The sequence below is a fragment of the Microdochium trichocladiopsis genome (assembly GCF_020744255.1).
Source record: "Microdochium trichocladiopsis strain MPI-CAGE-CH-0230 chromosome Unknown B0I36scaffold_9, whole genome shotgun sequence".
Taxonomy (NCBI): domain Eukaryota; kingdom Fungi; phylum Ascomycota; class Sordariomycetes; order Xylariales; family Microdochiaceae; genus Microdochium; species Microdochium trichocladiopsis.
The window spans coordinates 2,342,286-2,367,663 of record NW_025763552.1 but is presented as its reverse complement, the minus strand read 5'-3'; the positions used below and the strand labels follow the sequence as shown (position 1 = coordinate 2,367,663).

General features: G+C 54.5%; 11 protein-coding genes across 11 annotated transcripts; 7 read left to right on the top strand and 4 right to left on the bottom strand.

Annotated features, from left to right (window-relative positions):
• The first annotated feature begins 845 nt into the window (after nt 1-845).
• Nucleotides 846-1,730, top strand: B0I36DRAFT_166249 (uncharacterized protein). Its single transcript, XM_046148732.1, has 2 exons — nt 846-1,585; nt 1,647-1,730. The coding sequence occupies exon 1, from the start codon at nt 969-971 to the stop codon at nt 1,575-1,577; it is 609 nt and encodes a 202-aa protein (XP_046008692.1). The 5' UTR covers nt 846-968; the 3' UTR covers nt 1,578-1,585; nt 1,647-1,730.
• A 1,167-nt stretch (nt 1,731-2,897) lies between these two features.
• On the top strand, nt 2,898-3,866 carry B0I36DRAFT_353298 (uncharacterized protein; the record flags this gene model as incomplete). The annotated part of the gene is made up of 3 exons (XM_046157194.1): nt 2,898-3,401; nt 3,485-3,557; nt 3,601-3,866. 3 exons carry the CDS (start codon nt 2,898-2,900, stop codon nt 3,864-3,866), a joined length of 843 nt encoding a protein of 280 aa, XP_046008691.1.
• Nucleotides 3,867-4,969: 1,103 nt separating this feature from the next.
• B0I36DRAFT_332584 (uncharacterized protein) lies at nt 4,970-5,374 on the top strand. The gene has a single exon (XM_046155134.1). The coding sequence runs from the start codon at nt 5,153-5,155 to the stop codon at nt 5,342-5,344; it is 192 nt and encodes a 63-aa protein (XP_046008690.1). The 5' UTR covers nt 4,970-5,152; the 3' UTR covers nt 5,345-5,374.
• A 730-nt stretch (nt 5,375-6,104) lies between these two features.
• B0I36DRAFT_367027 (uncharacterized protein) lies at nt 6,105-6,484 on the bottom strand (the record flags this gene model as incomplete). The annotated part of the gene is made up of 2 exons (XM_046159395.1): nt 6,105-6,317; nt 6,380-6,484. The coding sequence occupies 2 exons, from the start codon at nt 6,482-6,484 to the stop codon at nt 6,105-6,107; spliced, it is 318 nt and encodes a 105-aa protein (XP_046008689.1).
• A 705-nt stretch (nt 6,485-7,189) lies between these two features.
• On the bottom strand, nt 7,190-8,475 carry B0I36DRAFT_166231 (class II aldolase and Adducin N-terminal domain-containing protein). The gene is made up of 3 exons (XM_046148731.1): nt 8,187-8,475; nt 7,778-8,135; nt 7,190-7,725 (listed from the first exon to the last, which is right to left on the bottom strand). The coding sequence occupies exons 1-3, from the start codon at nt 8,292-8,294 to the stop codon at nt 7,223-7,225; spliced, it is 969 nt and encodes a 322-aa protein (XP_046008688.1). The 5' UTR covers nt 8,295-8,475; the 3' UTR covers nt 7,190-7,222.
• A 526-nt stretch (nt 8,476-9,001) lies between these two features.
• On the bottom strand, nt 9,002-10,696 carry B0I36DRAFT_434627 (uncharacterized protein; the record flags this gene model as incomplete). Its single annotated transcript, XM_046162719.1, has 3 exons — nt 10,195-10,696; nt 9,717-9,773; nt 9,002-9,463 (listed from the first exon to the last, which is right to left on the bottom strand). The coding sequence occupies exons 1-3, from the start codon at nt 10,234-10,236 to the stop codon at nt 9,002-9,004; spliced, it is 561 nt and encodes a 186-aa protein (XP_046008687.1). The 5' UTR covers nt 10,237-10,696.
• Nucleotides 10,697-11,783: 1,087 nt separating this feature from the next.
• On the top strand, nt 11,784-12,266 carry B0I36DRAFT_226997 (uncharacterized protein; the record flags this gene model as incomplete). Its single annotated transcript, XM_046149090.1, has 1 exon — nt 11,784-12,266. A coding segment is annotated over one exon (483 nt), but the record flags the coding sequence as incomplete, so codon positions are not given.
• A 2,034-nt stretch (nt 12,267-14,300) lies between these two features.
• Nucleotides 14,301-15,031, top strand: B0I36DRAFT_230805 (heterokaryon incompatibility protein-domain-containing protein; the record flags this gene model as incomplete). Its single annotated transcript, XM_046149131.1, is given in 2 exon segments — nt 14,301-14,654; nt 14,666-15,031. Coding segments are annotated over 2 exon segments (720 nt in total), but the record flags the coding sequence as incomplete, so codon positions are not given.
• Nucleotides 15,032-15,088: 57 nt separating this feature from the next.
• On the top strand, nt 15,089-16,174 carry B0I36DRAFT_225532 (uncharacterized protein; the record flags this gene model as incomplete). The annotated part of the gene is made up of 1 exon (XM_046149068.1): nt 15,089-16,174. A coding segment is annotated over one exon (1,086 nt), but the record flags the coding sequence as incomplete, so codon positions are not given.
• A 1,255-nt stretch (nt 16,175-17,429) lies between these two features.
• Nucleotides 17,430-19,993, bottom strand: B0I36DRAFT_295925 (uncharacterized protein; the record flags this gene model as incomplete). The annotated part of the gene is made up of 3 exons (XM_046151876.1): nt 17,430-18,578; nt 18,660-19,541; nt 19,617-19,993. The coding sequence occupies 3 exons, from the start codon at nt 19,991-19,993 to the stop codon at nt 17,552-17,554; spliced, it is 2,286 nt and encodes a 761-aa protein (XP_046008683.1). The 3' UTR covers nt 17,430-17,551.
• Nucleotides 19,994-21,642: 1,649 nt separating this feature from the next.
• B0I36DRAFT_434623 (uncharacterized protein) lies at nt 21,643-25,335 on the top strand. The gene is made up of 2 exons (XM_046162718.1): nt 21,643-22,695; nt 22,766-25,335. Exons 1-2 carry the CDS (start codon nt 21,663-21,665, stop codon nt 25,177-25,179), a joined length of 3,447 nt encoding a protein of 1,148 aa, XP_046008682.1. The 5' UTR covers nt 21,643-21,662; the 3' UTR covers nt 25,180-25,335.
• Nucleotides 25,336-25,378: the final 43 nt, after the last annotated feature.

Genomic DNA, 25,378 nt, shown 5'->3' with positions numbered 1-25,378 from the left:
CCAAGCTTCGCTGATCGCCTGCTTGACGCAGCTTCTTTCCTTTCTTCTCCTGGCAGAGCGTCCCTCGTATCTGACTCTGCAGTAGGCTAGAAGGTTCAATCTCGACTCATCACGTACCATACCAACCGAGCTGTGCTGTGAATGCCACGTACTCGGGAGTCGGTCGAGTCCGTGCTATGGTCCTCAAAGAACTGATCGAGCTCCTCGCCCGACGGACTTGTGCTGGGGTCTAGCCCGCCTCGTACGTTGAAGGGCGCCATTTCCTCGACGATTGACCAGACCCCCTGTCCAGTACAAGGCCACTTTGGGCGGTGGCCGATGGCGTTCCATGTATGTTTAGTGTGAGAAGAGCTCCCAAAGCCTGGCGACTCAGATGAAAGGAGCTATTTAGAATCCGTCAACGTGACTTGGTAATCACGGGCTGTGTACTGTTGGCGAGGCTGTGCTGCAAGGGTGCCTTGATGCCCATAGAGGTGCAGCATCATGGAGGGTCAGAAAGGCGCTTACAAATGAGAAAAGAGCTCAGCCAAGCAAGGAGGGAGCCCACGGGGCGTCACAGCTGCGCATCAGCCAAGTACGTTGGAAAGAGCCAGGTGACAATTCTCCAGAGAGAAGGCAGCCGAGCAGACCAGCGGTGACTGAAGGACGGGCGAAGAGCCTGGATGCCTAACTACCTTTCGTTGCGCACAGCCATCGCCAGATTGCCGTGAACGTGAGCCCGAGGGGACAGTCGCCCCGGGAGCCATGATTCACTGGTCTTCTTTCCCTCGCTGCCTCCCTCGTACTATTAAAACCCTTCTCCCTTCCACTTCACGGACTCTCTCTTTCTCTCTCACTTCTCCCCAAAAGGACCAACCTCTCCAGAAGAATACACAACACATACACTCAAGACAATATCTCCCTAACGTACTCAAAACATCTCATCCCCACAACCCATCCACACGCACAATCGCGCGCACCCGTCCACGATGCCTGTCCACGGGAATCCCATCTCCCAGCGTTTCCGCACGCATTTCACCGGGTTCGACACCAGCTCTTGTCCCACACTCCGCGCCGTATCGGCGGCACGCGAACACGCCAAGGCCAAGAATCGTGCCAAGACCCAACGCAAGCTCAAAGAATGCGCAAAGACCCAACGCAAGCTGAAGGAGCACTGCGCTAAGATGGCAGCGCTCCGCCTCACGGCGCGCAAGGACGTCCTGGGCGTCATCATCAACCTTCTCACGGGCTACATTCATGCCATGCGCGATGCGGACAGGAGTCCGAGTCCCCTCATCGAGCTTGCGGCCGGGGCGACCAAGCCGTCCCTCGAGCCCCTCGCCCATCGCGTTGGCGCCATCGTCGATGACTGTGACCCCATGCCGTGGAAGCGACTACTGCAACAGTTCGACAACCACCGGCGTATGTGGGAGGAACGACGGGACTGCAAGTGGCTCAAGAATTTGGCGTCAGAACGCTGGACCCATCGCCTGCAGGAGGAGGAGATCATCACCTTCCACAAGGCCATGGAGCACTTCGACTTCGAGGACCTCCTCCGCACCGCGCTGTGCGAGCTCGCCAAGGCGTATGGTACCTAAGAGACAAGGTAAAGCGCACCCCTTCCACCCATGAAACACGCGGCGGAGGACGGCGCTGATGGTCGATAGTTGGCAGGACGGCTTCTATGCCCGGTAGGACATGGAGGATGTGCAAGGGCCACATGCGGACGGGGCTGGACACGAACCTGAGAGGATAGCATCGGGGACAGCGGTAGACTTTGCTTTCGTCTTGCCTCGTACGAAATCCCACTATATCTTGCAGCATGCTTAAAATACATCGCTACTAGGCCGGGAATATGGACACGCCAGGCGCGCGCGCGTGAAACTTCTGTACCTTGTGAAGTGGAAAGGCTTCTCTGATGAAGCTAACTCGTGGGAGAAACGAAAGGACATCAGCACTGAACTGGTCGACAAGTTTGACGCAGCCTACTCGGAGTATGGAGGGAACCATTTGGGGGTGGAACTGCTCGACAAACGGATACGTCAAGGAGGGATTGAGTACTTCGTGAGGTGGAAAGGACGTCCTGACTCCGATAATTCTTGGGAGAAGGAATCAACCCTAAGCCGTGAGCGGATTAGAGAGTTTGAGACACGCAGAAGAGGGAACGCGTCAGAGCTTTGAAACGGCTGCGGATGGAATCACCTTTGGGGGAGGGGGGCACTCCTTCCTAGGCAGAACACACAGCAGTTCATTGTACCGGGCAGGGGGTTCGACCAATCAGAAGGGAAATTTTCGGTACAGTGAGAGGCCGCAGATTTCAGCGGACGCACTGCACTAAACCCGGCCTAAATCCATTTCCGTGCGCTGAAGCTACCTGGAATTATAGTGGCTGTCAGTGTGATCTAGTCTGCTGCTGAATTTTGGGCGCCGAAATAAAATGACTAAGCATCGATGCGGCCCGGTACAAAGAGTGCTGTTGTGTGGCACTCGATGGGATAGCACCCCATGCCCTGAACTGCCGTGTTCCTGAAAGTCCATGACCGATTGGCAGCAAGCCTGGTCCGATGAAGAAAATTCGAAGCCGTCGACTGTGCGGCCCGCTCAGTGGTGCGACTGCGTCCAAGGTTACTCCAAAAAGAGGAGGGTCCAAAACAGAGGGCCCAAGGGCAGAATGGACACGACACAGGAATGGCCCAAAACAGGGACCTCATCACGGGATGGCGCGGCAGGATGTCATCCGTTTTCCGACACGGGAGAGTCACGAACTGGTCAAGCAGGGGACCAGTGTTGGGCCAACGTTCCCAATTCTGGGCCACTTTGGGCTCGGCTTAAGTACCCTACGTATATACTTAAATAAAAAGCTAACGCACTTCTTATTGATAACAATACTGTTTCATGCTCAAAGTATTGCGTTCGAGATGGACAAACGCGACACCATATTTCCCGGTAGCCATCAGTGGACTGAACGTTTCAGGCCAGAATCAGTTTCTCCTAGCACACCTAAGGCTAGGCTTCCAGAACTTCCTAACAGGGCTAACAGTCAGGGAGGCAGGCTTCGTCGCATAAATCTGCCAGTCAAGTCTGCAGCGTCCTACGGAGATCGATCGGTTCCCGTCATAGAAGGCTCACCGTGGAAGCACTACCGGAACGCTTATGGCCTTGAACTAGGAGGCTCTGTAGCGGTTGTTTGCAAGACTCCAGCTACGGAAAAGCTATTTGCGATACACAGCTTTTCAGGGCCAAGCAGGGAAGAGAAGCTTTATATGCTTCGCCAGCTGAAGCACCAGAATCTTCTCAGTCCAGAAGAAATATTCTCCTTCGAAGACTCATTTTATGTTATCTCTGAATATACAGCAATTTCGCTGGAAGGGGTCATACTGGTCCGCCCGGACGAAGTCCAACTGGCCGCCATCGTACATCAGGTAAGGCATGCTTTGATTATCGAGAACTTACAGACTAACACGAGACCCAGATATTGGACGCCATATCGTACCTCACGTCGCAGAATCTAACCCATGGCTCCATTACTTGTTCAAGCGTCCTCTTGACCACTGAAGGAGTCGTTAAAATTGGTAGGTGTAAGGTTGACTTGCGTGGTTGTTCGCTAACGGTGGTTTATAGCTAATCCTGAAAACTGCTCCGCCACTATTCCGGAGAACCGGTTGGCTGATACAAAAGCCTTAGGACTAGTCATGAGTACGCTAATGGGTGAAGACTTAGAGGAGGGTATGGCTACTGGGGGATCAACAGAGACTACACTCCGGTTGAAAACCCCCACAGACTGGTCAGCCGAGGCGATCGATTTCTTGACTCTAACCATGACTGCCTCCGCCAGCAAGCTAGGAGAGGTGCGTTGCTATTCCTTTGGTGATCGCGGATTAAGCTAATCTTACAGCACCCGTTTCTCAAAAATCCACCACGAGTTAATGAATTAGTTCCGCTAGTTGGTTTTGCGCTGGTGTCCGCATGTAGATTCTACAATCTGCGGAATAGTTACATGCATCCCCGCTTTGTAGCTTAAATTGATTATTCTTCAATTAAAAATAAGGAGAATTGTGCATGTTGGATTCTGCAAGATTCAGTTCAGGTCGGGCTGTCGGACGGGGGGCGTCCAGCAGATTCATCCAAGCCTTAAACTTTGTGCCATTGGCCAGAACCGGGCTCGCAGGACACGATCATCGACACGAACCTTGCCGACACCAAGCCTATCTGATTGTACGTACCGTGGCTCTGCTTCCACCACTGGTGAAACCGGGATAACGCATCATCAGCTACGGTTACTAACGATTTCCAGGTAAACCCAAGAGTCTACTACAGAATAGCGGTAGTCGGCGGAGTCCTCTGCCACTTACTCCTGACGGGCATGCCCGCGTACATGGTCTCTCGTTACAGCCGAGGTTGCGAGAGAGCCTGCGCAGATTACGATGAGTGGCAAGCGGCGATGCAAGGAAAAAAATCGAGTGAGGACACGTTACAGGACTAGGAACAGAGGTCGGGAAGGAGCGACGCGTTAGACGAGATATAGTCACCGGGAGATATGCAGAACGTGCTCGACGATGGTGATGATAGACGGCAACAACGATGTCGCCGCGGACCTCCTTGAGTTACGGCTTTCGGGTGGAAGTGGCCAGGTCAACGAGCGGACGGATGCGCCAGTGGGCTTTCTCCCTCGCCGGTAGGCAAGCTGCAACATGCGTCTGATGGGTCCCTTGTTGCTCCATGGGAGATTGAGGGATTTGCGAAAGACTTGGGACAATTGTTCGGTGAGGGACCACTTTCAGGACCCAAGTTCAGGCGCCTCCCCTCCTGAACCACCGTTGCCGAGAGGGTACGTTGCACGGGCCGCAATGCCAAGCTATGTCAAAGTTCGACATTGTGGCCCGTGCGGCACACCCGTGGTCCCAGCCGATGGACCATCGCCAGGCGAGCCGGCAGAAGCAGCTTCGCCGATGGCAGAGTAAGCAACCGACACCTCGGCGGCCACGGGCGCTGTGGCTGCTGGGCTGACCACCTCGCCGCAACACCGCCCGAGCCGCAAACCTCGAATCCTCCGTGCAGCTTGTCTCGACGATGACATAATTAAATCACGCGTCACTTGGTGCCGACGGCGTTGTGCTACTGCAAGTTCTTTTTCATTCCGTTTTACCACCACGAAGCCCGGTGTTCATGCTAGATGCTCTGTAATCCGACAAGTGCGTTTCTGGCGTCGCCCCGCTCTCTCACAATGACAACTTCGCTCCGTCCGCAGGCAGCGGTTCAACGACACTCGCACCTCCGGGAGCGCCGCGTCCTTGCCGCCGAGAAGTCCCGCGCGCATCATCGTGGCCAGGTAGAAGGCGCCCACGAAGGCCTTCCAGAGCCGTAAGTCGCGGTGGTCTGAGTTCCAGTTCGCATATCGTCTTCGCGTCTCGCGACATCCCACTCGAGTACGAGGAGCAAGTGTCGGCTGGCGTTCGCCGAAAACGCGACCGAGTAGACCCCTCCGCGCCTCCCAGAACCGGATCGTCCCGTCGCTCGATGCCGACACGATATTCGGCGCATCTCATACCTGTATATAATGCAAGCACTCTGCTCACTAATGCCTCGTTCCGCACCACTGGCGTGACAGAAGGCACGACATAAGGCACGGATGCGCTGCCAGCAGGCTGTTGGAAAAGTTGCCCGACCGCACTAACCTTGTCAACGCTCTTCTTGCCTACTCGAAAGGCCAGCTTGCAGTCGCACCATGCACCGATTGTCATGGACGGCTACGACCACCACAGCAGCGCCATGCCGTTTCCCGATTGTGTCTTCTCACGTACTGAGGCTGTTGAGTTCTCCGCTCCTGAGCTCTAATTCAACTCTTGGCACGGCCCACGTATTTATGACTTGGCCTTGTAGCGCACACGGGCTGGGAGGCCGTATCTGCACCGCTCTCGGTCCGGGAGAGTGTGAGGTTCAGCCGCATCCTGGCGGAGGCCCAGCATCTTCATAGCGCATGGGATCTTGATTGTTTGTTTTTCTATCTCGGAGCTCAGGCGAAGTCCCGCCCCCAGCATTGTGCAGAATGAGCCAGACTGTGGTCCAGTCTCGGAGTCGCCTTGGCTTGGCAGGAAGAGACGGTCGGGAGGGACGGGTCTCCACCATCACAGCTCCCAGGGACGAACTTCGTCCGCTGTCATGTTCATATCCATCGCCAATCCAGAAACCTCAGGCGCACGCAGCTCCTTGTAGAAGAAAATCCCGCCCATCTTCCGGCCGCTGGGGCTGGTTCCATAGTCCGGGATCGTGCCCGCTTCTACGTAGCCACACTCTCTGAGAACCCCTTCGGCGGAACCCCCTGTCTCGGCATCGACGACCTGAGAAGCATGTGAGAATGCGCAAGCTCTTACCCACGAAAAGGGCGCCGTATTGAACTCACAAACAGAGTTCGGCCACGTCGCCAGCCCTCACTCTCCAACTTATCCATCATGGGCCTTGCGCCAGACATGTCTTTGACCAGCAGGTCCTCGGCGAAGCCGCGCATAGCGCCCGTTTCGGAAGGTGGAAGAACGGAGCAACAGGGGAGGGGATTTGCCTGGATACTTATACGCAAACGGTGCGGCCAAGGCACGGACCCAGCCACCGCCTAGTTTGGGATGAAACCTGCGGAAAGAAGGGCTGCAGCAGAACCTGGGCCGATACCATCCACCCCATTCCGCTGGGGTAGCAAGTTGAAGATCTGCAGGTGCGCCACAACTGATGGCGTGGCGTGTTGCGCGGCGTGTTGCACGGCTGAGTGCTCGACAACGCCCTCAGGCCATCTGACCCAGCGGAGATAGCCCCAAGTGCAGTCCTTCAAATGTTGCTGCCTCAGGCATGAAAAACTCTTCCCGCGGGGCAAGAGTTTTTTCATGCCTGAGGCTCGCACCCTTTGTGGCCTCGCGAACCCAAACGCCGACGGCCAGCGACTTTATCCGGAGATTGCCCGCCTCCTGGGAATATGGGGGAAGTGTGCCAGAAACCTACCACTTTCCACCCTTTTCATGCCCTTCCAACGAAACATTCGGCTACGCGGTACCCTCGATGACACATCTGACAGATATCACGGCGGAACTCCGATCTGTGCAGGCGACGCTCGACGAGCTCAAGACTTTTGTGGAGCAACTGGCCACTGTTCCGCTGTGCGTCTATCGAGACATGAGCCCAGAAGAGGGTGAGAGGGCGCTTGTGCCGCCGCCAGATTATCAGACAACGGGCCGCAGCGCGGCGCCGTCGAACTGCATCATGGCCAATCGGCTAGATAGAACCCCCCAAATCGACGCTCAATGTTGTTCTGATAAAGCGGCTCTACTTCGACCTGTCTCACCCAATACTCCCAGTACGTGTCCCGGAACCTTGCCGGGAAGTTCCTCATCCCCTCCACTTGTTTCGGACTCAACGCGTTGACGCCCCCGGATGACTCGACGCCGGTTCCGTGGTAAGCATGTCGCAGCTCCAACTGCCCCGTCTCCACTAATGCGGCATCCTTCGCATAAACAGCTTGATACGTGGCCTCCTCGATCGTTGCTGCACACGTTACGAAGCCATGTTGCTTCATTAGTACTAAAACATGTCGAGGAAAGGTTCCGTTGCCTCCATAAAAGGTTTCGTTGCCTCCGGGAAAGGTTCCGTTGGCGTCAAACGCCTGCGCGAGACTGGCACCAAATCGGGTGTTGGAAACCAAATTGTCTTGTATATCGGTCGCATTGTACAGGGGAACAATATCCCACAGCGGTACATCAAAACCTACAGGAATTCTCAGCACGGCAACTTCTTTCGGGATAGGGAAGATCCTCACCTAGATACCCGACCATGTGATACACGGGTAAGAAAGGAACGTCGCTCGTAGAGTACGGTAGCACGGCTACCGTATGCGCATGGACGCACGCGTTCAGTCCAGAAAACCGCTTCAAAATCTCGCTGTGAATGAATCGTTCCCCTCGGGCCATGCCAACGTCCTGCGGCCGGACCGGGGACCCGTCACTGATGTGGTACAGCGCAAGGTCCCTGTCGTCGGCAACCAGTGCAGACGCGATCAACCTCTCCATGATGAAAGTCGAGTTGTCATCTGGGTTGCGAATTGAGGCATGTCCAAAGGCATCAACGATGTCGTGGTAGTCGAGGATGTGGCATGCGGTTATATACTTCCGTTTCGCCTTTTCGATGTCAGCATCTGTCATCCTAGCGATTGAACTGGCGCTTTTTACCTCTGATAGTTTTAGACTATCCTTTGCGGCGCATTGATGAGCCAGCAAGAGTACAGCCACGAACAGCTGTGCCCATCGAAGGCCTAGGCGACTCAGGGGCGACGGCATTGTGCTGGATCAACCGGAGTTCTACCCCCGATGCTCAGAGAAAGGGTAGGGATGGGGATCACTTGGATCATTACAGAGGGTCTGCCAGTCGGATTCAACTCCTCTTTATTTCCCTTTCTCTTGGACTTCCGTGCTTCGGTCATTTTCCCCGGCACATGGCAGCATCTCGGTCGAGGACTTTGGTCACTGAGCCCAACACATGCGGTTGAGGACTTCGGCCATTAAGCCCGACGCATGGTAGCATCGGTTTGGTGGTCGGGTCACACTGCATACCAAGTAATACGATGCTCGTATAATAAAGCGAGTAGAGTCCTGCAACGATGAGTGTTTGGTGCTGTTAGCCAGATTTCGTGCCTTGGCACTTCAAACCGAGACCGATTGGCTAAGAGGATATCACGGCCCGACATATCGGCCTCGCCAAATCAACATGCATCGGTATGCATGTGCCTCGAATACGTGCCCGAAGGCTGCAGAAGAGCGTCGTATTATGGCTGTCTCATTTGCCTGGAATTCAATGCAACGGCCCGTGCTGATTATATCGAGGCCCGTCGTGTCAATTTCCCCAGTCGTACCCGTGAGGAAGACATCGTCCTCGGGTCAGGGCGTTTCGCCACTTGCTCATGGGACTCATGCATCCCGAGTCCACTGCCCTTGAGAATTTCCCAGAATTTCCAGACAGAACAATGCCAGGTCCGATGTTTCTTTGTTCAAGAAAAATTTAGGTTCGTGGTACCACCAGACATGGACATCCCGGCAACTAGATTCCGGGCAGAAAGAGGTCCGTTGAAAACGGCACCACCTTGTGCCTGTGAGGTGGCGGCAGGCTGTGGCGGAATGTTCCTCGGAAGAATCTCTGACAAAACAGCCTTGGCATAGGCAGCAGCCATGGCAGCGACATACGTCGGTTCATTGTCCCGGCGGCCTCCATTTCGAGCCCTATGACGTTGTGCGTGTCCCTCAGTCTCATTCCTCTTCCGAGCATTCTTCATCAGCTTCTCGCCGGAGCCAATGGGCCCGTACCACACTCGGGTCCGGCTGGAATCTGGCCGTCGCGGGCGGTCGACTTCTTTCTCGACGCCGTGCTCATCGGCCTCGTAGAGTTTGTCGTGGTCCTGGCCGGGGCCGCGAAAGGTGCCGATCACATGCTCTTTGTCTTTTATGGGTCCATACTCTCGATGAAAGGTCAGAGTCGGGTCACCTCATCACACCAGTCGACGCGGCCCTCTTAAACTCAATTTTAAAGCCCCCTAAAATAGACCAATCAAAAGTAGTCGCAGAACATCAAACCCCATCAAATTCTTCTTGGATCTTCACCACTTCCGGCTCCCCCAACGCTTTTTCATTTGAAATCCGCCAAAGTGGGTGGTGAAGACGCGAAGGGGATTAGAAATCACATGGTATCCGAGAATCGGTGCAACTTACTTTGCTGAGACGCAGGCTTTCAATCTTTGTTGAGAACCATGCGGGCTTTTGCCCGGTCTAGTCCAACTATTGCCAACAATATGCCTGCATGCACGTCTCGGTCCTGACTTTCTGGTTCGGGCGTTGGACATCGCCGAACTCTGCATTCTCAGAGAAGCTTGTGGTTGCGACTTTTATCTCGTTACTAGCCCGAATTTAGTCACCCCGGACCGACCATCAAAAAGACGTTAACATGCCGCCTTCCACGAAACATTATATAAAAGGACGGACTAACCGCATAGACAAGAACAATCCTCTCCAACTTCATCTCTCTCTCTCTCCATCCAGCAAGTCGCGCAAATACTGCCCAGCATCTCTCCCTAGTCACAGTCCCTGTTACTCTCCAACAGCCCCCAGAAGCTTGAAATGGCAACGAGCACACAACGATGGGTTGCTCCAAAGGCAAGCCTTGCGACCCAGGTTACCTTTATGTCTCTACCTCCTCAGAAGCAAACCCAAGTGCGAGAATTCCTCCAAGCATTTGGGTAGTTGGACCGCTCCAGAGACCCTAATGACATTAATCCAGCGGTGGATGACAATGCTGCCCTTGGACGTTTCCAGCATTTTGTCGGCTTGCCGAGAACCGGAAACTTCGATGACGACACGGAAAGAGCGATGAACGAACCCCGCTGTGGCTTCCCAGATGTCCACGGTATCTCGGAATTCGTTCTCTCGGGCTGCAGATGGAACAAAAGGGTGATCACTTGGCGCCTCGTCGGAGGATCGGAGGACCTTCCTCTCAGCCGTGTGAGACAGGCCATGCACAGCGCAACCCTTACTAGGGGCTCATCGGCAAAAGGGGTCGGGGTGGACGGTTAGTCGGGTTCAGTGATGGTTCATGTGCCATTGCTAAGGCCTTTAGCAGATCAATTTAGACTAGAAAGAAAGATGGTCGACACATTTAATCTATTCAAACCCGACTCCTACTGCTTAGCAAAGCGCTCACTTTCCTTCTCCCTCCGATACCCATCGAACTGGTCCATCTTCTCTTTCACGAATCTCTTCTTCTCGAAGAGTATTGCTTCGTCTAGCATTGCCTCGCCCATACCCTCTTTATGCAGCGCCTCCCAATAGATTTCATCGACATCGAAGCTGCACCGCGACGCGAGGTTGAACTAGAAACGACCGCTGTCCTACGACTCCCGCATCCGAACCGAGAGTCGCGGCTCCCCAGAGCGGCGTAGGGAGGCGTTCATGAGGCTGCGCGGACTCGTCGTGGAGGGTCTTGCAAAGAAACGACATGGTTGCGCGTGTGCGCTGGTAAGCGCCAAGCAAATTCTGCCTTAGTCATCACATCCACCCTGGAGGCCAATAGGTCCACGACGCCAGGTTGCCCATGCTGGTCAGCATCGAGGGATGATCGGCCCCGTTCATGATGTCCGGGTCCCCTCGCTGCGGTTCCGGTTACTAATTTTTTCCGGAACCCGGCACGACGTCAACTTGGGTTCCTTACTTCACCAACAATTGATCTTTCTTAGGGAGACCTGAAACTGAGTTGGAGCTGGGATTTTTCTCCTCGGATTTCTTAGACAAGGAATTTTCGATGTCCTCGAGCAAACCTCGTCAGCGAAATATCTCGAGCTGGGATTTTTCGATTTCCTCGAGCAGACCTCGTCGGCGAAATTTCTTAGACAAGGAATATTCGAGGTCCTCGAGTAGACCTCATCAGCGAAATTTCTCAGGCTGGGATTTTTCGATATCCTCGAGCAGACCTCGTCAGCGAAATTTCCCAAGCTGGGAATTTTCGATATCCTCGAGTAGACCTTGTCAGCGAAATTTCCCAAGCTGGGAATTTTCGATATCCTCGAGTAGACCTTGTCAGCGAAATTTCTCAAGCTGGGATTTTTCGATTGTTTCGGCTGGCCGCTTTTCTCGCGCACACGTGACATGTGAGTCCGGTTCTGGGCCCACCCGATATGATACAGAAGCCCTGTTCTGGACCACCTCTGGTCCTGAAATCAGGCCCTGTTCTGGGCCACCCCGAAATGATAAAAGGCCATGTGCTGGACTGCACCGAGGTCATGGGCAGAGACCGAGGAAGTTCAAGCGGAAGAACTCGAAATCTGCTTAAGGGCACTGTGGCCGGGGCCTCCTGACACGCGGAGTAGTATGGCCAATCTGGCGTCGACGTACCGGAATCAAGGCCGATGGGCAGAGGCCGAGTCGTTGGACTTACAAGTTATGGAGATAAGAAAAAGGGTACTGGGGCCGGAGCATCCCGACACGCTGACCAGCATGGCTGATCTAGCGTTGACGTATCGGAATCAAGGCCGATGGGCGGAGGCTGAAAATTTGCAAGCAAAAGCACTTGAGATCCGCTTGAGAGTGCTGGGGCCGGAGCACCCTGACACGCTGACCGGCATTAACAATCTTGCTTGTACTTGGAAAGGCCAAGGTCGTCATGATGACGCATTGGACTTGATGCGCCGTTGCGTCCAGCTCAGCCAGCAAGTACTTGGCCCACATCACCCTCGTACGATGTCCAGGCTTTGTGAACTAGATATATGGCAAAAAGCGAACATTCATTGCGGCAGCACAGCTAGTTCCGATGACGAACTTTCCATCCAAAACGCAGGTGGAACGACAGGGACAGAGGTACGCTGTCAGACTTATCCGACCAAACTACAACCACAGCCTACTACATCCAGCGAACCACCTACACTTCCTAATACACCACAGGATACTGGACTTCATAATGGTACTCAATACGCACGAAAGTTTGCTGGCCCATTTAAGGGAATGCTGGTTGATAGTGGTACTTTCATTAATGTTGGCGGGAAGGAATGCATTGAGTTTCGCGTTCTGTACGAGATTATTTAGTAGTTGCAAACGATGTTTCGTCCACCAAATCTAACCCATTTGCTGTTAACTGGCTTAGCAGACTGCAAAGGTCCCAGTACAAGACTTGTGCAGTCTCCGGTGTTGGGCCTAGAATCCCGCGACCCTTGTGGGAAATCTCCGGTGAGCAACCTCGTGCAAGGCCCCGCCAAATGCAACAGAGGACCGGTTCGCATAATCCCAAATTCCGGTCGATAGCTGCCCTAATTCTGCTGAAAGGGCTGGTTTTTGGGCCATTGGCTTTTCGCTGGGGCCCCAGTGACCCCGGGTTCAGCCCGAAATGGAGGAGCGTTGTACTGTATTGTGGTGTGGAAGAGTGGCCAGCGAGTCGACGAGCCCATTCATGTGGTGGAAATGGCCGTGTCCTTGTTCAAAAACCGTGGGAGGCCTTCCAAACGCTAGAAACGGTCCCCTTCTCAAAATAGCTACAATACGTTGATATGGCGATGCGAGCGAGAAGCAGCCGTCACAGAGACATTCAAGTCGCTGCGATTTTGCACTCCAAATAGAGTCCCGGCGCTAATTTTTAGCGATCGGCAGGGGCGGACCCTTGGTGGGGAAGGGGGGGGAGAGATCGTCGTGTGTGTGTGCGTGTGTGTGTGCAGTCTGGTTCCTGGTCCTCCCGTTTCGGCCGGGCGGGAGCCCGATGTCGCTCCTTGCAGACCTCTTTCTTTTCTCGGAGGGCTTGTCCTGCTTTCATGGTTGTTCTTGCCTTCTTTTAGGTACTCAAAATGAACTCCGGGGCACTTCGCAAAAACTACCAAGAAGTAGATCCAAGATCTCAACCTTTTGTCACGCGATTTGAATGCCGGTATGACCCTTCGAGGGTGCACACGCCTCCAGTAACCTACAGTGGTCAGCCATCGGCATTTGGATCGTTGGAATTTGTTTTCCAGCATCAGGCCCGCGAAGCCTTCGGACAGATTTTCCTAGATCCATGACTCCTTGGGAAGCAATTCGGCAAACTGTACAGTTTAAACTAACGTCCATCCCTGCGTGGCGAAAAGCCCGCCGTGCCGAAAAAAATGACGGGTACTTTGACTGTAAACATGTCAAAAACTCCACACATATCAACGTCTCCCAAACTTTTATATAAGTCGTATTCTCCAGCCACTCTTGAGCATTCTCAGCCCCTCTTACTAGAAATTTACCTTGGGGTTGTCGCCCTCGCGCCTGATCTGTAGAACCTCTCCGTTGACAGCAAAAGAGAGTTCCTCCAATATGCTTCTACCATCAAGCTCTTATCACCTCTAATACTTATAAAAAGGTCATATCCGAGCTTTAGGGCCTCGTTACTACGCCAGTAATCGTTATGAGCCTTGTGGCTGTTGTGGTGTCCAGATCTTTACCAAATCGCGACGCAGAACAGTACCTCGGATAAAAGCGAATGACGATTTCGGTTAGTGCCCAACGATGCTCACACAGGCCTCGTTCTGTGGCTGATTTGGAATGTGGCTAGTGCAAGGCCTGAGATCGTGACCTCTGCCATACTTTTCGATTGGACCCGAGGTTCAGCCGAGTTGGCCCAGCCGCCGAATCGTCTTTACGGGTGCGCAATTTCTGGGATCCGCGGTGGTTGCCTACAGCCTCACGATATCCTCGCCCTCCTAGCCTCGATGTTCCAGCTCGACTTACGCTCGGCTCTCGCCAGAGCGGCGTACAACGCTCCCGCTCATCGAAACGTACCCTTTGTGACCTTTATGCCAAATGCGACTCCTGGAATGCAGTCCCGATGGCAGCTTCACTCGAACAGAGGATCTACCTGCGAACGAAGATCTCGAATATGCCATACTCTCGCACACATGGGGCCCCGAGGAGGTCACCTTCAAAGATTTGGTCGACGGCACCGATGGCGATAAGGCTGGCTACGATAAACTGAGGTTCTGCGCAAACCGAGCGATACATGACGGCTTGCGATATTTCTGGGTCGACACCTGCTGCATCGACAAGTCGAACCAAGTCGAGCTGAACGAGGCGATTATCTCGATGTTTCGTTGGTACCGCAAAGCAGCTCGCTGCTACGTATATCTGTCGGATGTCTCAATTGCTGGCTGTGGGCGCGTAAGCGGAAGAGAGAGCCATCTGAGCCTTGGGAACGGGCATTTCGAGACAGCAGATGGTTCACCCGGGGCTGGACGCTCCAAGAGCTTCTTGCGCCGGCATCGGTCGAGTTCTTCGCGCGAGGGGGTCAAAGACTTGGTGACAAGAAATCTCTGGAGCAACCGATCCACGAAATAACAAGGATAGCTACCGCAGCACTTCGAGGCACCGACCTTTCCCAGTTCGACGTCGACGAACGATTCGAATGGGCGAAGAGCCGCGAGACTACACGCGAAGAAGACTGGGCATACTGTCTACTAGGCATTTTCAGCGTCTCCATGCCGGCTTTATACGGCGAGGGGAAGCAGAATGCTATTCGAAGGCTCAAAAGGGAAATCAGCAGTGGGGAAATCAGCAGTGGGGAAACCAGCAGTAGGGAAACCAGTAGTACTCTCTTCGTTCTCGACAAGCTACCCACTGCCGACGGCGCCGCTTTCGACTCCCAAGCCGAGGGCACCGCCCCGACCTGCCACCGCGACACGCGAGTCGATCTTCTCCGCCGGATACGCGAATGGGCCGATCAGCCCGGCAACCAGCCCCAGGCACACGCCATCTTCTGGCTCAACGGCATGGCCGGCACCGGAAAGTCCACCATATCCCGCACCGTCGCCCGCCACTTCGCAGACCGCCGCCGCCTCGGCGCCAGCTTCTTCTTCAAGCGAGGCGACGGCGACGGCGGCAAGGCCGCCAAGTTCTTCACAACCGTTGCCGCCCAGCTCACCCTGCGCTGGCCTGGCCTAGCGGTGCACGTCAAGAAAGCGATTGACGCCGACCCAACGGTAGTCACGAAAGCGATACCGGAACAGTTCGATAAGCTCATCTTCGCGCCTCTGCAAGCCGCCTCCCCGGCCCCAAACCTCATTCTAGTAGTCGATGCACTCGATGAATGTGAACGGGAGGAGGATGTGAAGCTGATTATCCATCTTCTCTCACGCGCAAGGACCCTTAGATCGCTGTGCTTAAGGGTTCTCCTTACAAGCCGGCCTGAGCTTCCCATCCGCCTTGGCTTTGCAGAGCTTAACGGCACGTACGAGGACCTCGTGCTCCACGAGATACCCGCACCGATTCTCGAGCACGATATTGGCGCTTTCTTGGAGACCGAGCTAGCAAGGATCCGGGATCAGTACAATGTCTCAGTCCCTCCAGATCGCCAGCTAGCTACGACATGGCCCGGCCAGTCGACAGTCCAAGCCCTAGTTGAAATGGCCATCCCGCTGTTTATCTTCGCTGCCACCGTATGTCGCTTTCTGGCCGACCGTAAATGCGGCAACCCGGATAAACAGCTACAAAAGGTTTTAGCTCACCGGACAAGAAGCCAGGAATCGAAACTTGATGCGACCTACCTTCCAGTCCTAGACCAGCTACTCGTCGGTCTTTCGAGTCGCGAAAAGGATAATGTCCTGGATCAGTTTCGACTAGTTATTGGGTCACTCATCATCCTCGCAAGCCCTCTATCAACCTCTTCGCTCTCACGTCTTCTCTTGGAACAGCCGCGGAACAGCCTACTTACCTTGTCAACCTCCATAGTGTCAATCTTCGCAAAATCCCGTCGTGTGGTTAACACAAACAACTGCTTGAAGCGTCGAAAATATCCCCAGGTAGTGCCGTAGGAGTTGATTGCCCCATTTTCGCAGATCCATAGCAAAAAGTCCATGGCAATGGCTTTGATGTTTTCAGTCTCTTTCAAGACGGATATCCAGTCGCCGAGCTTGTTGGATTCGCAGTAACTGAGGTGTATAACTTATTAGAAGTCTTCCAAGATATGACATGTCTGATGACTTACTCTTTCCATTTTTTTGCTACGAGGTAGACACCCAGCTGCGTCGAATCAGCCCAGACAGGGGGAATGAATTTCAACTCGTCGAGGTTTTTGCGCAACGTTTCATGCTGTGAGGCGTCGAGCACATCTGGCCGTTTGCTCCGTTGCTCCGCCTCCCTCTCTTGAAAGAGGCGAACAAAATCAGTGTGTTTTCGTGCAGCATTCGCCAACGACGGCATGGTGATAGTCTTGATGGCCGCATTGGCGGGCAAGCAGGCAAGTGAAGGAGGGCATGGCCGCGGTTATTATGGTACTGTGCTTGAAGCTTCATAAGTGAATGGCAGAAGGTCAAGCAGGGGTGCAGTGCAGGGCGCGGCCTGGACGCGCTGAAGCAGCCCCGCCCCACCCACACCTTTCTGCACCCCTGCTCGACAGAATACTGTTTCCTGTCCGAGGTTCCAGGTACATTCAAGGAACATCGTAGTGTTCAAGGGTTAAGGAATTGATCCCCAAGCCTGCTCAAAAATGATTCTTGGGCACCGCCTTTCATCTTTATACTGTAATTGTCGCACCGGGTGCCGCACGTCTGTATTGGTCAGGCGCCTGGCAAAGTAACGCCACCACGAGTGAGGAGGAGGAGGAGAAATCAAGGCAGTCGTGTGCATGCAATTACAAAACGAATCGAGCGGCTGATGCTGACCTCAGCAGTGCTCGGACCTCTGGATTTCTTGAAGAATTCGAAATATTGAGTTCTGAGATACGACCGAGAACGGCGAAGAGACGACATGAAATTCCATCCTCAGCTGGAAGAACCTGTTTAAACACGGTCCCTTGTGGCAGTTTGTTGACTAAAAGAAAAGCAGTGATCAGCTTAGGTGTTCGTCAGGCAAAATTCAATAGCTTTGCCTTTCTGTTTGCAAGGAATAGTGCAAAAGGTTGACACTGACTCAACTACAACAAAGAATTAACTACACCACGAAGGCAATGATAAGCCAATAATTAGATACTGCTTTCGCGAACACTATCTGTGTCAAAACAAGCGCAATGCATATTTTTCCTCCTGTGACAACAGTTATGTTCTCGCAAAGGTGACTGTCTCTCATGACGATCGTCCTCCTCGATGCCGACGAATCCCCAGTACGGCAGTAGCTCTCCGGACCGTCTCACGCGCAGCCACGCTAGCACGAATGTGCCATGCGCCCCCAGGTCTCGGCTCACGAAGCTCGAGGGTAGGCACGAGGTACAGCTCGCCCGGGACTGGCGCCTGGTCGAGCTGGATGTCTGTCGAGAAGACGAGCTGCCCACGACAGGCCGCGGCTTTGCTCTTGGCGGTCTCGACCATGCCGATGCCGAGCGGGAACAAGTGCGCGTCAACATCGGCGGCGGGTCGTTCAGCACAGAGTGCCCTCAGGATGCCACAGTGGTAGCCAAGTCGCAGGAGACCGAGGTTCTTCATGCTGGCCCTGGGAGCCGTGACTCCATCCGCTGTCGCTGCCGCTGCCGCCGGAATGTCGCGGTAGCTGCGCAGGGTGGCGTTGAAGGTGATGGCCAGCAGCAGCAGCAAGGCAAGCCCGACGCTGAGCAGACTGCCTAGCATCGAGTAGCCGCGCATCGTGGCATCGTACTCGGGTTGGCGGTGGCCACCGTTACGGGCAAGCTGGAAGGCACTCGTCTGCACTAGAAAAATGCTCTGCGAGAGGAGCCAGTGCAAGAGCGTCGTGCAAGCCAGCAGGGGCACCGAGTATTTGAGTGGCAGAGACAGCGAATACGAGGATCGCTGGATGCCCTTGGGCGAGGAGACACGCAGCGGCTTCTTCTCGCTCCTGCGGAAAAACCGCAACCACTCGTCTGCAAGCAGCTGCCGGGTCAGGATGTTGTTGTAGAAGAGGTAGAGGACACTCATGAGCAGCTGGGGGCTGTTAGCCACGAGTACATTGGCGAGCAGCACTACCAACGGCGACTTTGGAACATCGTCGAGTGGTCCGAAGCGGTTGGTGGTCGTGGCGGGAAATACGCTGAACTTGCGCGCCCAGATCGCCTTGAAGCTCATGTCGATGCCAACTCTGCGCAGGTGGTCCCAAGAGAAGGCAATGGAGATTGTTGGGACGGCTAGACCTGCGATGAAGCTTCAAATGGCGTGTTAGCAGGGATGATTTGTCCAAAGTGGTATCGGGGAAAAGGTCAGTTGGAACTGCCAGCCCACTTACAAGGTGTACGAAAGAAGCCATGCTCGCTTGCTGATGGCTGCGAACCAATTGAGACGTGGTGTGACATGCCATGGCATTCTTTTGACGGTGACAATCTCGGCAGACTTCCTCGTCCTGGTCGTTCTGCTGGCTGACAATTCATGATCGCTATCGTCGCCAAAGTCTGGGTGCTCCAAGAAACTCTGAATCGCGTCACCGATGGTGACCAAAGTACGCCGCTGCTTCTTGGGGCCTGTTGCGCGCATCCGATGATTCTTGAGCCACACGACGAAGATGACGGCCGCCTCGAGGGCAGAGCACGCACACACCATGGCCCAGATGTGCATGCTGTAGTGGAAGCCACACTTGTCCTGGGTGTTGCTCTCGTCCACATCCACCAGGCAGTGGTCGACCTTGATCCACCACTTGCTGTGCCAGTTGAGCTGCCAGTCATGCTTGAACTCGCTAGTCCAGTCGTCGTTGCAGATGCGGTACTTGTCTGGCTCCGGCGACATGTATGCGCTGCAGATCCAGCTCGTCGAGCCCGTCCACGACTCCCACCCAGACACCCACCCGTCCAGCAGCGAAGTCCCGTTGAATTGCGCCGATGTCATGTTCTGAGCGACAACAATGACACTTGCTGATACAGTCAGTGGGTCTATGAACTTGTCGATACACTCGGCCGGTTCCAGCCGCTTCATGGTCGGTGCGGCCACCTGGAGGTCGTAGATCAGCGACAGATTGTGCGAGAGCTCGCCGTAGCCGGGTGCATACGCCCACCAACCGCTCGTTCCCAGTGGATCTGACAGAGTCCAGTTGTCGGGCGCCACCAGAAAGTCGCTGGTGGCGACTGCGCGAGGTATGGCAAAGACGGGTATGGATGTGAACAAGGTCGAGTTCCAGCTGCCACGCCGAGCATTAGTTGGGAATGAATAAGAATTTGGAGTGAAGCAATAGATGTCCTTCGGGAATACCTACAAGAGATGTAGCAGTGTCGACATGGCCCCGATAAGGAGCCACAGCATCGTCCGGTCCCAGCCAATGTATTGCAAGTTCTTGATGCTGGGTACTCCAACCTCGAGCGAGCGTCCCTGCTTCTCCGCCTTGTCGATCTCGACCCTAGAGGGCGCCACCAGTATTTGCATGCAATAGTTGCCAGATGCAAGGAAGAGCGACGAGACGATGTTGAGGACCGCGTGTGCGGCGCCGTTGAGCAAGTTGAGGTCCTGGCAGTTCCCAAAGACAAAAGTGCCGATGCCGCGGGCGTCCACGGGGTAGAACTTTAGCAGCCACAGCAAAAGGCCCAAGTTGAGCACGAGGACAAAGCCCGCAATGCTAAGCTGTATTGTCAGCATCACAGACCGCTTCGCCATCTTGACACGCAGCGTTTTTGCGCGGTCATGGTCTGGCTCAACCTCTGGGATATATTGCTTCAACATCTGGACGCTTGCGTATCGATATGCTTCCGCTGGCGTATGACTTGTACCATTATGCCCCAGGAGGCTGGCGTCCTCTGTATCATGGTCATCGATGTTGTGGTCGTGGTTCAAAGGACTTGGGTCGTCTCTCCAGGCGCCGGCTATCGTACGAGCATGTGCGGGGACCGACGTAAAAGGAGCCATCTTGAGCGAGGTTTTGGGTCCTGATCATACGGGCTGTTGTCACCTGTGTTGCGGAAGCTTCGTTGCAGAGCTTCTCGACTCCGTCTCATTAGCATGGCATATTCTACGAATGAAGTCTTATAGGTCAGGGGCCACGGTGTGTTTGTAAGTGGTAGTTCAAGGCGAAGGCGACGTGTCAAGCCCTGATTGTTATTTTTACACATCCGTCACCGGCCTCACGAGAGAGGATGCTACACGAGCATGCAGCAATTCGTGGCGCTGTAAAGACAGACTGTGGACCCCCAACAAGGTGCTTGGCAACACGCTTTATTCCTCCTGCAGCCTGTTGATATCGACTGTGCCGTGGCGAATGGGGACGCGATACCTTCCCGCCTCGTCAGGGCGGCAAGCAGATTGGGGCTGCGCACATGGCAAGTTCCGTTGGTAGGATCCGTTGATAGCTTCCGGAGGCATTTTGCGTCCGGGCAGTAGTCGCTTAAAGTCGGGTACCTGATCCTGGCTAATATGCAGTCCGAAAGGAGGTGTTCCCAGCATCGACGTAAATATTAGGCGCTCGAAAGCGCCCCCCGACTGATATGTGGGGGCCTGGCAGGGCTGTCTTGTGGTGGCTGTGCCGGGTGCCCCCGTTGTCAAGTTCCGCAATGCTTTTCGTGGCGACAGAACTCATGCAGTCAGCACAGGGCCTGTGAGCCTATCCAGATGCCCCTTAATAGTATTGCACCTCCGGAACTATATTGTCACGATTCAGCCTACGGGGTCCGAGGCCAGCCGCGGGCTAGGCGCTGAAGGTCTTTGCTGTTCTGCGAGGCTGGATTTGTTACAGTACCGATTCTTAACTTATCTTCTCTCTTGTGTCTCCACGAAGAGATGTCACTTTGGGCCACCGATGGACCGGCCCAAGTATGGGTTGAAATGATCCTTGGATCTATCACGGAGTGAAAAGTAAGCCAATCATCTATGCATCTTTCCCCTGGTACAAACCTCTCCTTCCTCGTGTATGTCATGTCTATTTATGTAGTCGCGGGGTGCGACAACCTCAAGTCGTAGTGGGCGGCATTCGCATGTGATGCGAGCCGACTGCTAAGAATCAGCTCTTGGCTCTTTGTGTGGATGATTGCGCAGATGGATTACCTAATTACCGCTTGTCTGCCCCCTCAGCCCGCCTGCCCTTGTCCCTGGCCGAGTCCTTCCATGCAGTTGGTTGGGTTGTCACAAGGAGGTGAGTGGGGCTGAGTCGTAGCCAGGTCAGCCCAAGGCGTTGCGTCAGGCTGTCACTTGTGTCACTACCAAAACCTCTGACCCCCATTCATCATCTTCTGCGCAAGTTGAGCTGCGACGACCAGTTTGAAGAAGGCCCGGAGATACCATGGCTTGACGAGTCTCGGGGCCGTTTGCTGCGGTCATGGCTTTCAGAGAGCGCCCGCCGCGAAGGCCGGCAGCCCGCGCCGACTTCGAGATCGCCATCATCTGTGCCCTCGTGCACGAGGCCGATGCCGTCAAGGCCCTCTTCGATCACCACTGGGACGATAATGAGGGTGAAGACCAGGATAGCGACACCAATAAACAGCCCTACGACAAAGCATCGGGCGATCCAAATGCCTACTCGACAGGGACGATGGGCCGGCACAACGTCGTGCTCGTGCACATGCCGGGCATGGGCAAGACGAGCGCCAGCATGGCCGCGGCTTATTGCAAGACGAGTTTCCCGAACATCAGGCTCGCCCTCATTGTTGGGGTGTGTGGCGCTGTCCCGTTCTACGGCCCTGGCGACGCGAGGACCGAGATTGTGCTTGGCGACGTCGTCGTAAGCAGCGGCGTGGTCCAGCATGACCTTGGCAGACGGTATCCAGACCGGTTTGAGCGCAAGGACACGCTTCTTGACTCGTTGGCGCGACCAACCCTCGAGATCAGGAGTATGCTGGCAAAGCTGCAAGGCCTTCGTGATCAGCAGGTCTTTCAAGCAAAGCTGGAGCATTACTTGGCTCTATTGCAAAAGCAACCGATCCTGGCAGCACAGTATCCGGGGAAAGAGCATGACCGACTGTTCGAACCCACGTACCATCACCTCGACAGAGACAAGACCTGCATCCAGTGCGGATGCGACGGCCCATTGCTATCGAGGAATCGGCTTGCTTTAGAAAACAATGACAGCAGCTGTCGTCCCAGAGTGCATTTCGGCCTGATTGCATCAGGTGATACTGTCCTCAAATCAGGCGAGGAACGCGACAGAATCGCCCGGGAGGAGGGCATCATTGGCTTCGAGATGGAGGGCGCCGGGGTCTGGGACATCTTCCCCTGCCTGGTGATCAAGGGGGCTTGCGACTACGCGGACAGCCACAAGAGCAAAGCCTGGCAGCACTATGCGGCGGCCATAGCAGCGGCTTGTGCAAAAGCGTTCCTGGATTCGTGGGTACCTCGATCAGCAGCCGCCCCAGGTGAGTTATCTTTGGCGGCCCCAGACGTTTCCCACAGCTGTACTCCTGCTGACATTGATTCTCCTCTCAGCAGCAGCTCCCGCCCTTGCAACCCGTTCAGCTTGTGTTGTCTGCCTTCCGTTGATGCGCAACAAGAACTTCACCGGACGTACGGCAGTACTAGAAGAGATACGGACGAAGTTATTCGATCAGGAAGAGTGTCGGAGACTCGCTATCGTGGGTCTTGGGGGTGTCGGGAAGACACAGATTGCCCTGCAGTTTGCACATTGGATGCAACAGAATAAGCCCGAGTACCACATTTGCTGGTTGCCTGTCTCGAGCATCGGAGCATTCGATCAGGCGTACCTTGATTTCGGGGCAAGACTGGGTGTCACTATCGACGCGAAGCTGGAGGAGCCGAAAGAAACCATTCGAAATTACTTGTGCTCTGAAAGCGCAGGAAAGTGGCTCCTCATAGTCGACAACGCAGACGACGCCGGGCTAGTACTCGGATCATCAGGCATTGAAGACTATCTGCCCGAGAGCGAGCATGGCCTCCTTCTTTTTACGACGAGGTCTTGGGGAGTCGGTTGCGAGATGGCTGGGTCGGATGTGATCAAGTTGGATGAGATGGAACCCCACGAAGCCAGAGACCTTTTGGCCAAGTCTCTGATACGGAAGCCGACCACAAACGAAGACGCAACAGACAAACTCCTGCAACAACTCACATTCCTTCCACTAGCAATCACGCAGGCCACAGCATACCTAAACCGGAACCAAGTATCTATCAAGCAATATCTCCACCTGCTCAACAGCGCTGATCAAAACATGGTTGAGCTTATGAGCAGGGAGTTTCGGGATAGCACAAGGTACCGTCATTCGAATAACGCGGTGGCGACCACTTGGCTTGTCTCTTTTGAGCAGATACAGAAGTACAGCAAGGCGGCAGCCGGTCTGCTGGCATTCATCTCATGTGTTGAGCCGAAGTCGATTCCACGATCGATGCTACCCAAGGCGTCTACGGAGGTTGAGACTGTCGAGGCCCTGAGCATGCTGTTGGGATATGCGTTTCTAGTCGACCGTGGGAATGGCGAGGTGTACGATATGCACAGTCTTGTGCATCTCGCAACAAGACTATGGGTCGAGAAGCAAGGGCAGTCTGACGAACAAGTCCTTGGGGGAATCCGACATCTTGGACGGGTCCTGCCGAGCTCTGACGCCAATATAAGCAGTCGGCGTGAGTGGCGACTCTACCTTCCGCACGCAGTCCGTTTACTCGCGACAAAACTAACGCATCCCGTGCGTTACGGGCCAGAACTCACTTACAGGGTGGCACGCCAGTTGATACACCAGTTTCGGTTTACCGAAGCTCTGCCATACCTGCAAAATGCGTATGAGCAGGTGAAAGACAGCCGACCTCCAACAGATCGATGCCGATCTGCGATCGAAACATGTCTAGCCCGTGCTTATGCCTTCCACGGCATGCATGCTAAGGGTATAAGTCTGATGCAGGATCATGTCGACTTCTATGCAAAGTTTGATAGCACAAATCCTGCCCGTCTGGCATTTCAACTTATCCTTGGAGACATTCATCTGAAAAACGGGCAGGTCGAAAAGGCTATTACGCTCTTGGAAGAAGTTGTGGCGGAGGAGAGGCTAGTGCTGCCCGAACAAAATCCCAGTCGACTCGACTCGGAGCGCCGGCTGGCAGGTGCATACCTGCAAGCAAATCGTTTCGCAGACGCAGAGGAGCTCCTTGTTCACGTGGTCGAAAACGAGAAGCTCACAATGGACGCCGGCGACAAAAGGTTGCTTGAAGGGCAGATGGATCTTGCGGACACATACATAATTGCCGCTCAGCCTGAAAAAGGAACGCAGATACTAGAAGAGCTCAACAAGATTGCCAGAGAAAGATTGGATGCGATAGATATCCTCCGGCTCCAGATAGAGGATAAGCTGGCGCAAGCATTCATGGCTTCAGGGCGCACAGAACAGGCTATTGAGCTTCTCGAGTCTATTGTGGACATGCGCGAGCTACAGTTGCCTGAGGAGGAATTATGCCATGATCTCACAAGAGAATGGCTTGCAGACGCATACTCGACAGCAGGTCAGCCAAATGAGGCGATCCGCTGCCTCGAGCTGCAGCTTGAGTATGACCGCGCTGCGATGAGAGAGACAATCCCACGTCGGGTTGAGCTCAAGAATAGGCTCGCGGGATTATATCTCGGCGTTGGGAGGCCACAGCCGGCAATTGAGCTGCTGGAGAATGTTGACGCGGAAGATAGCACAGTCTTAGATGACCTTGACGAGGCTAGTTTTACAAGCAGGTTCATGTCGCGCCACTGGCTTGCACGGGCGTACGTGGCCGGGAGGCGGGCTGAGGAGGCGGTCCATGTTCTCGAAGATCTTGTAGCATGCAAAAACCATGCTTACGGGCCAAAGCAAGATCAGAGGACACGGGAAGCATTAGTATGGGCCAGGCGCAACGTCCAACGCGGGAAGTAACGCTTCATGGACCAAGGATGCCGCTATGAACATCTCCTATCCCACCATCACAGGTCTTTTGTTGCATCAAGTCAAATTGACAGACTCACATGACGTTCTACGGCCATTCGGAGCGAGTTGGCCACAAGAAGCGACAATCTCTATGCGGCCGCGTGCACCGCTCCAGCATCAACTATTGTTTCAAATGAGAACCTTCAGC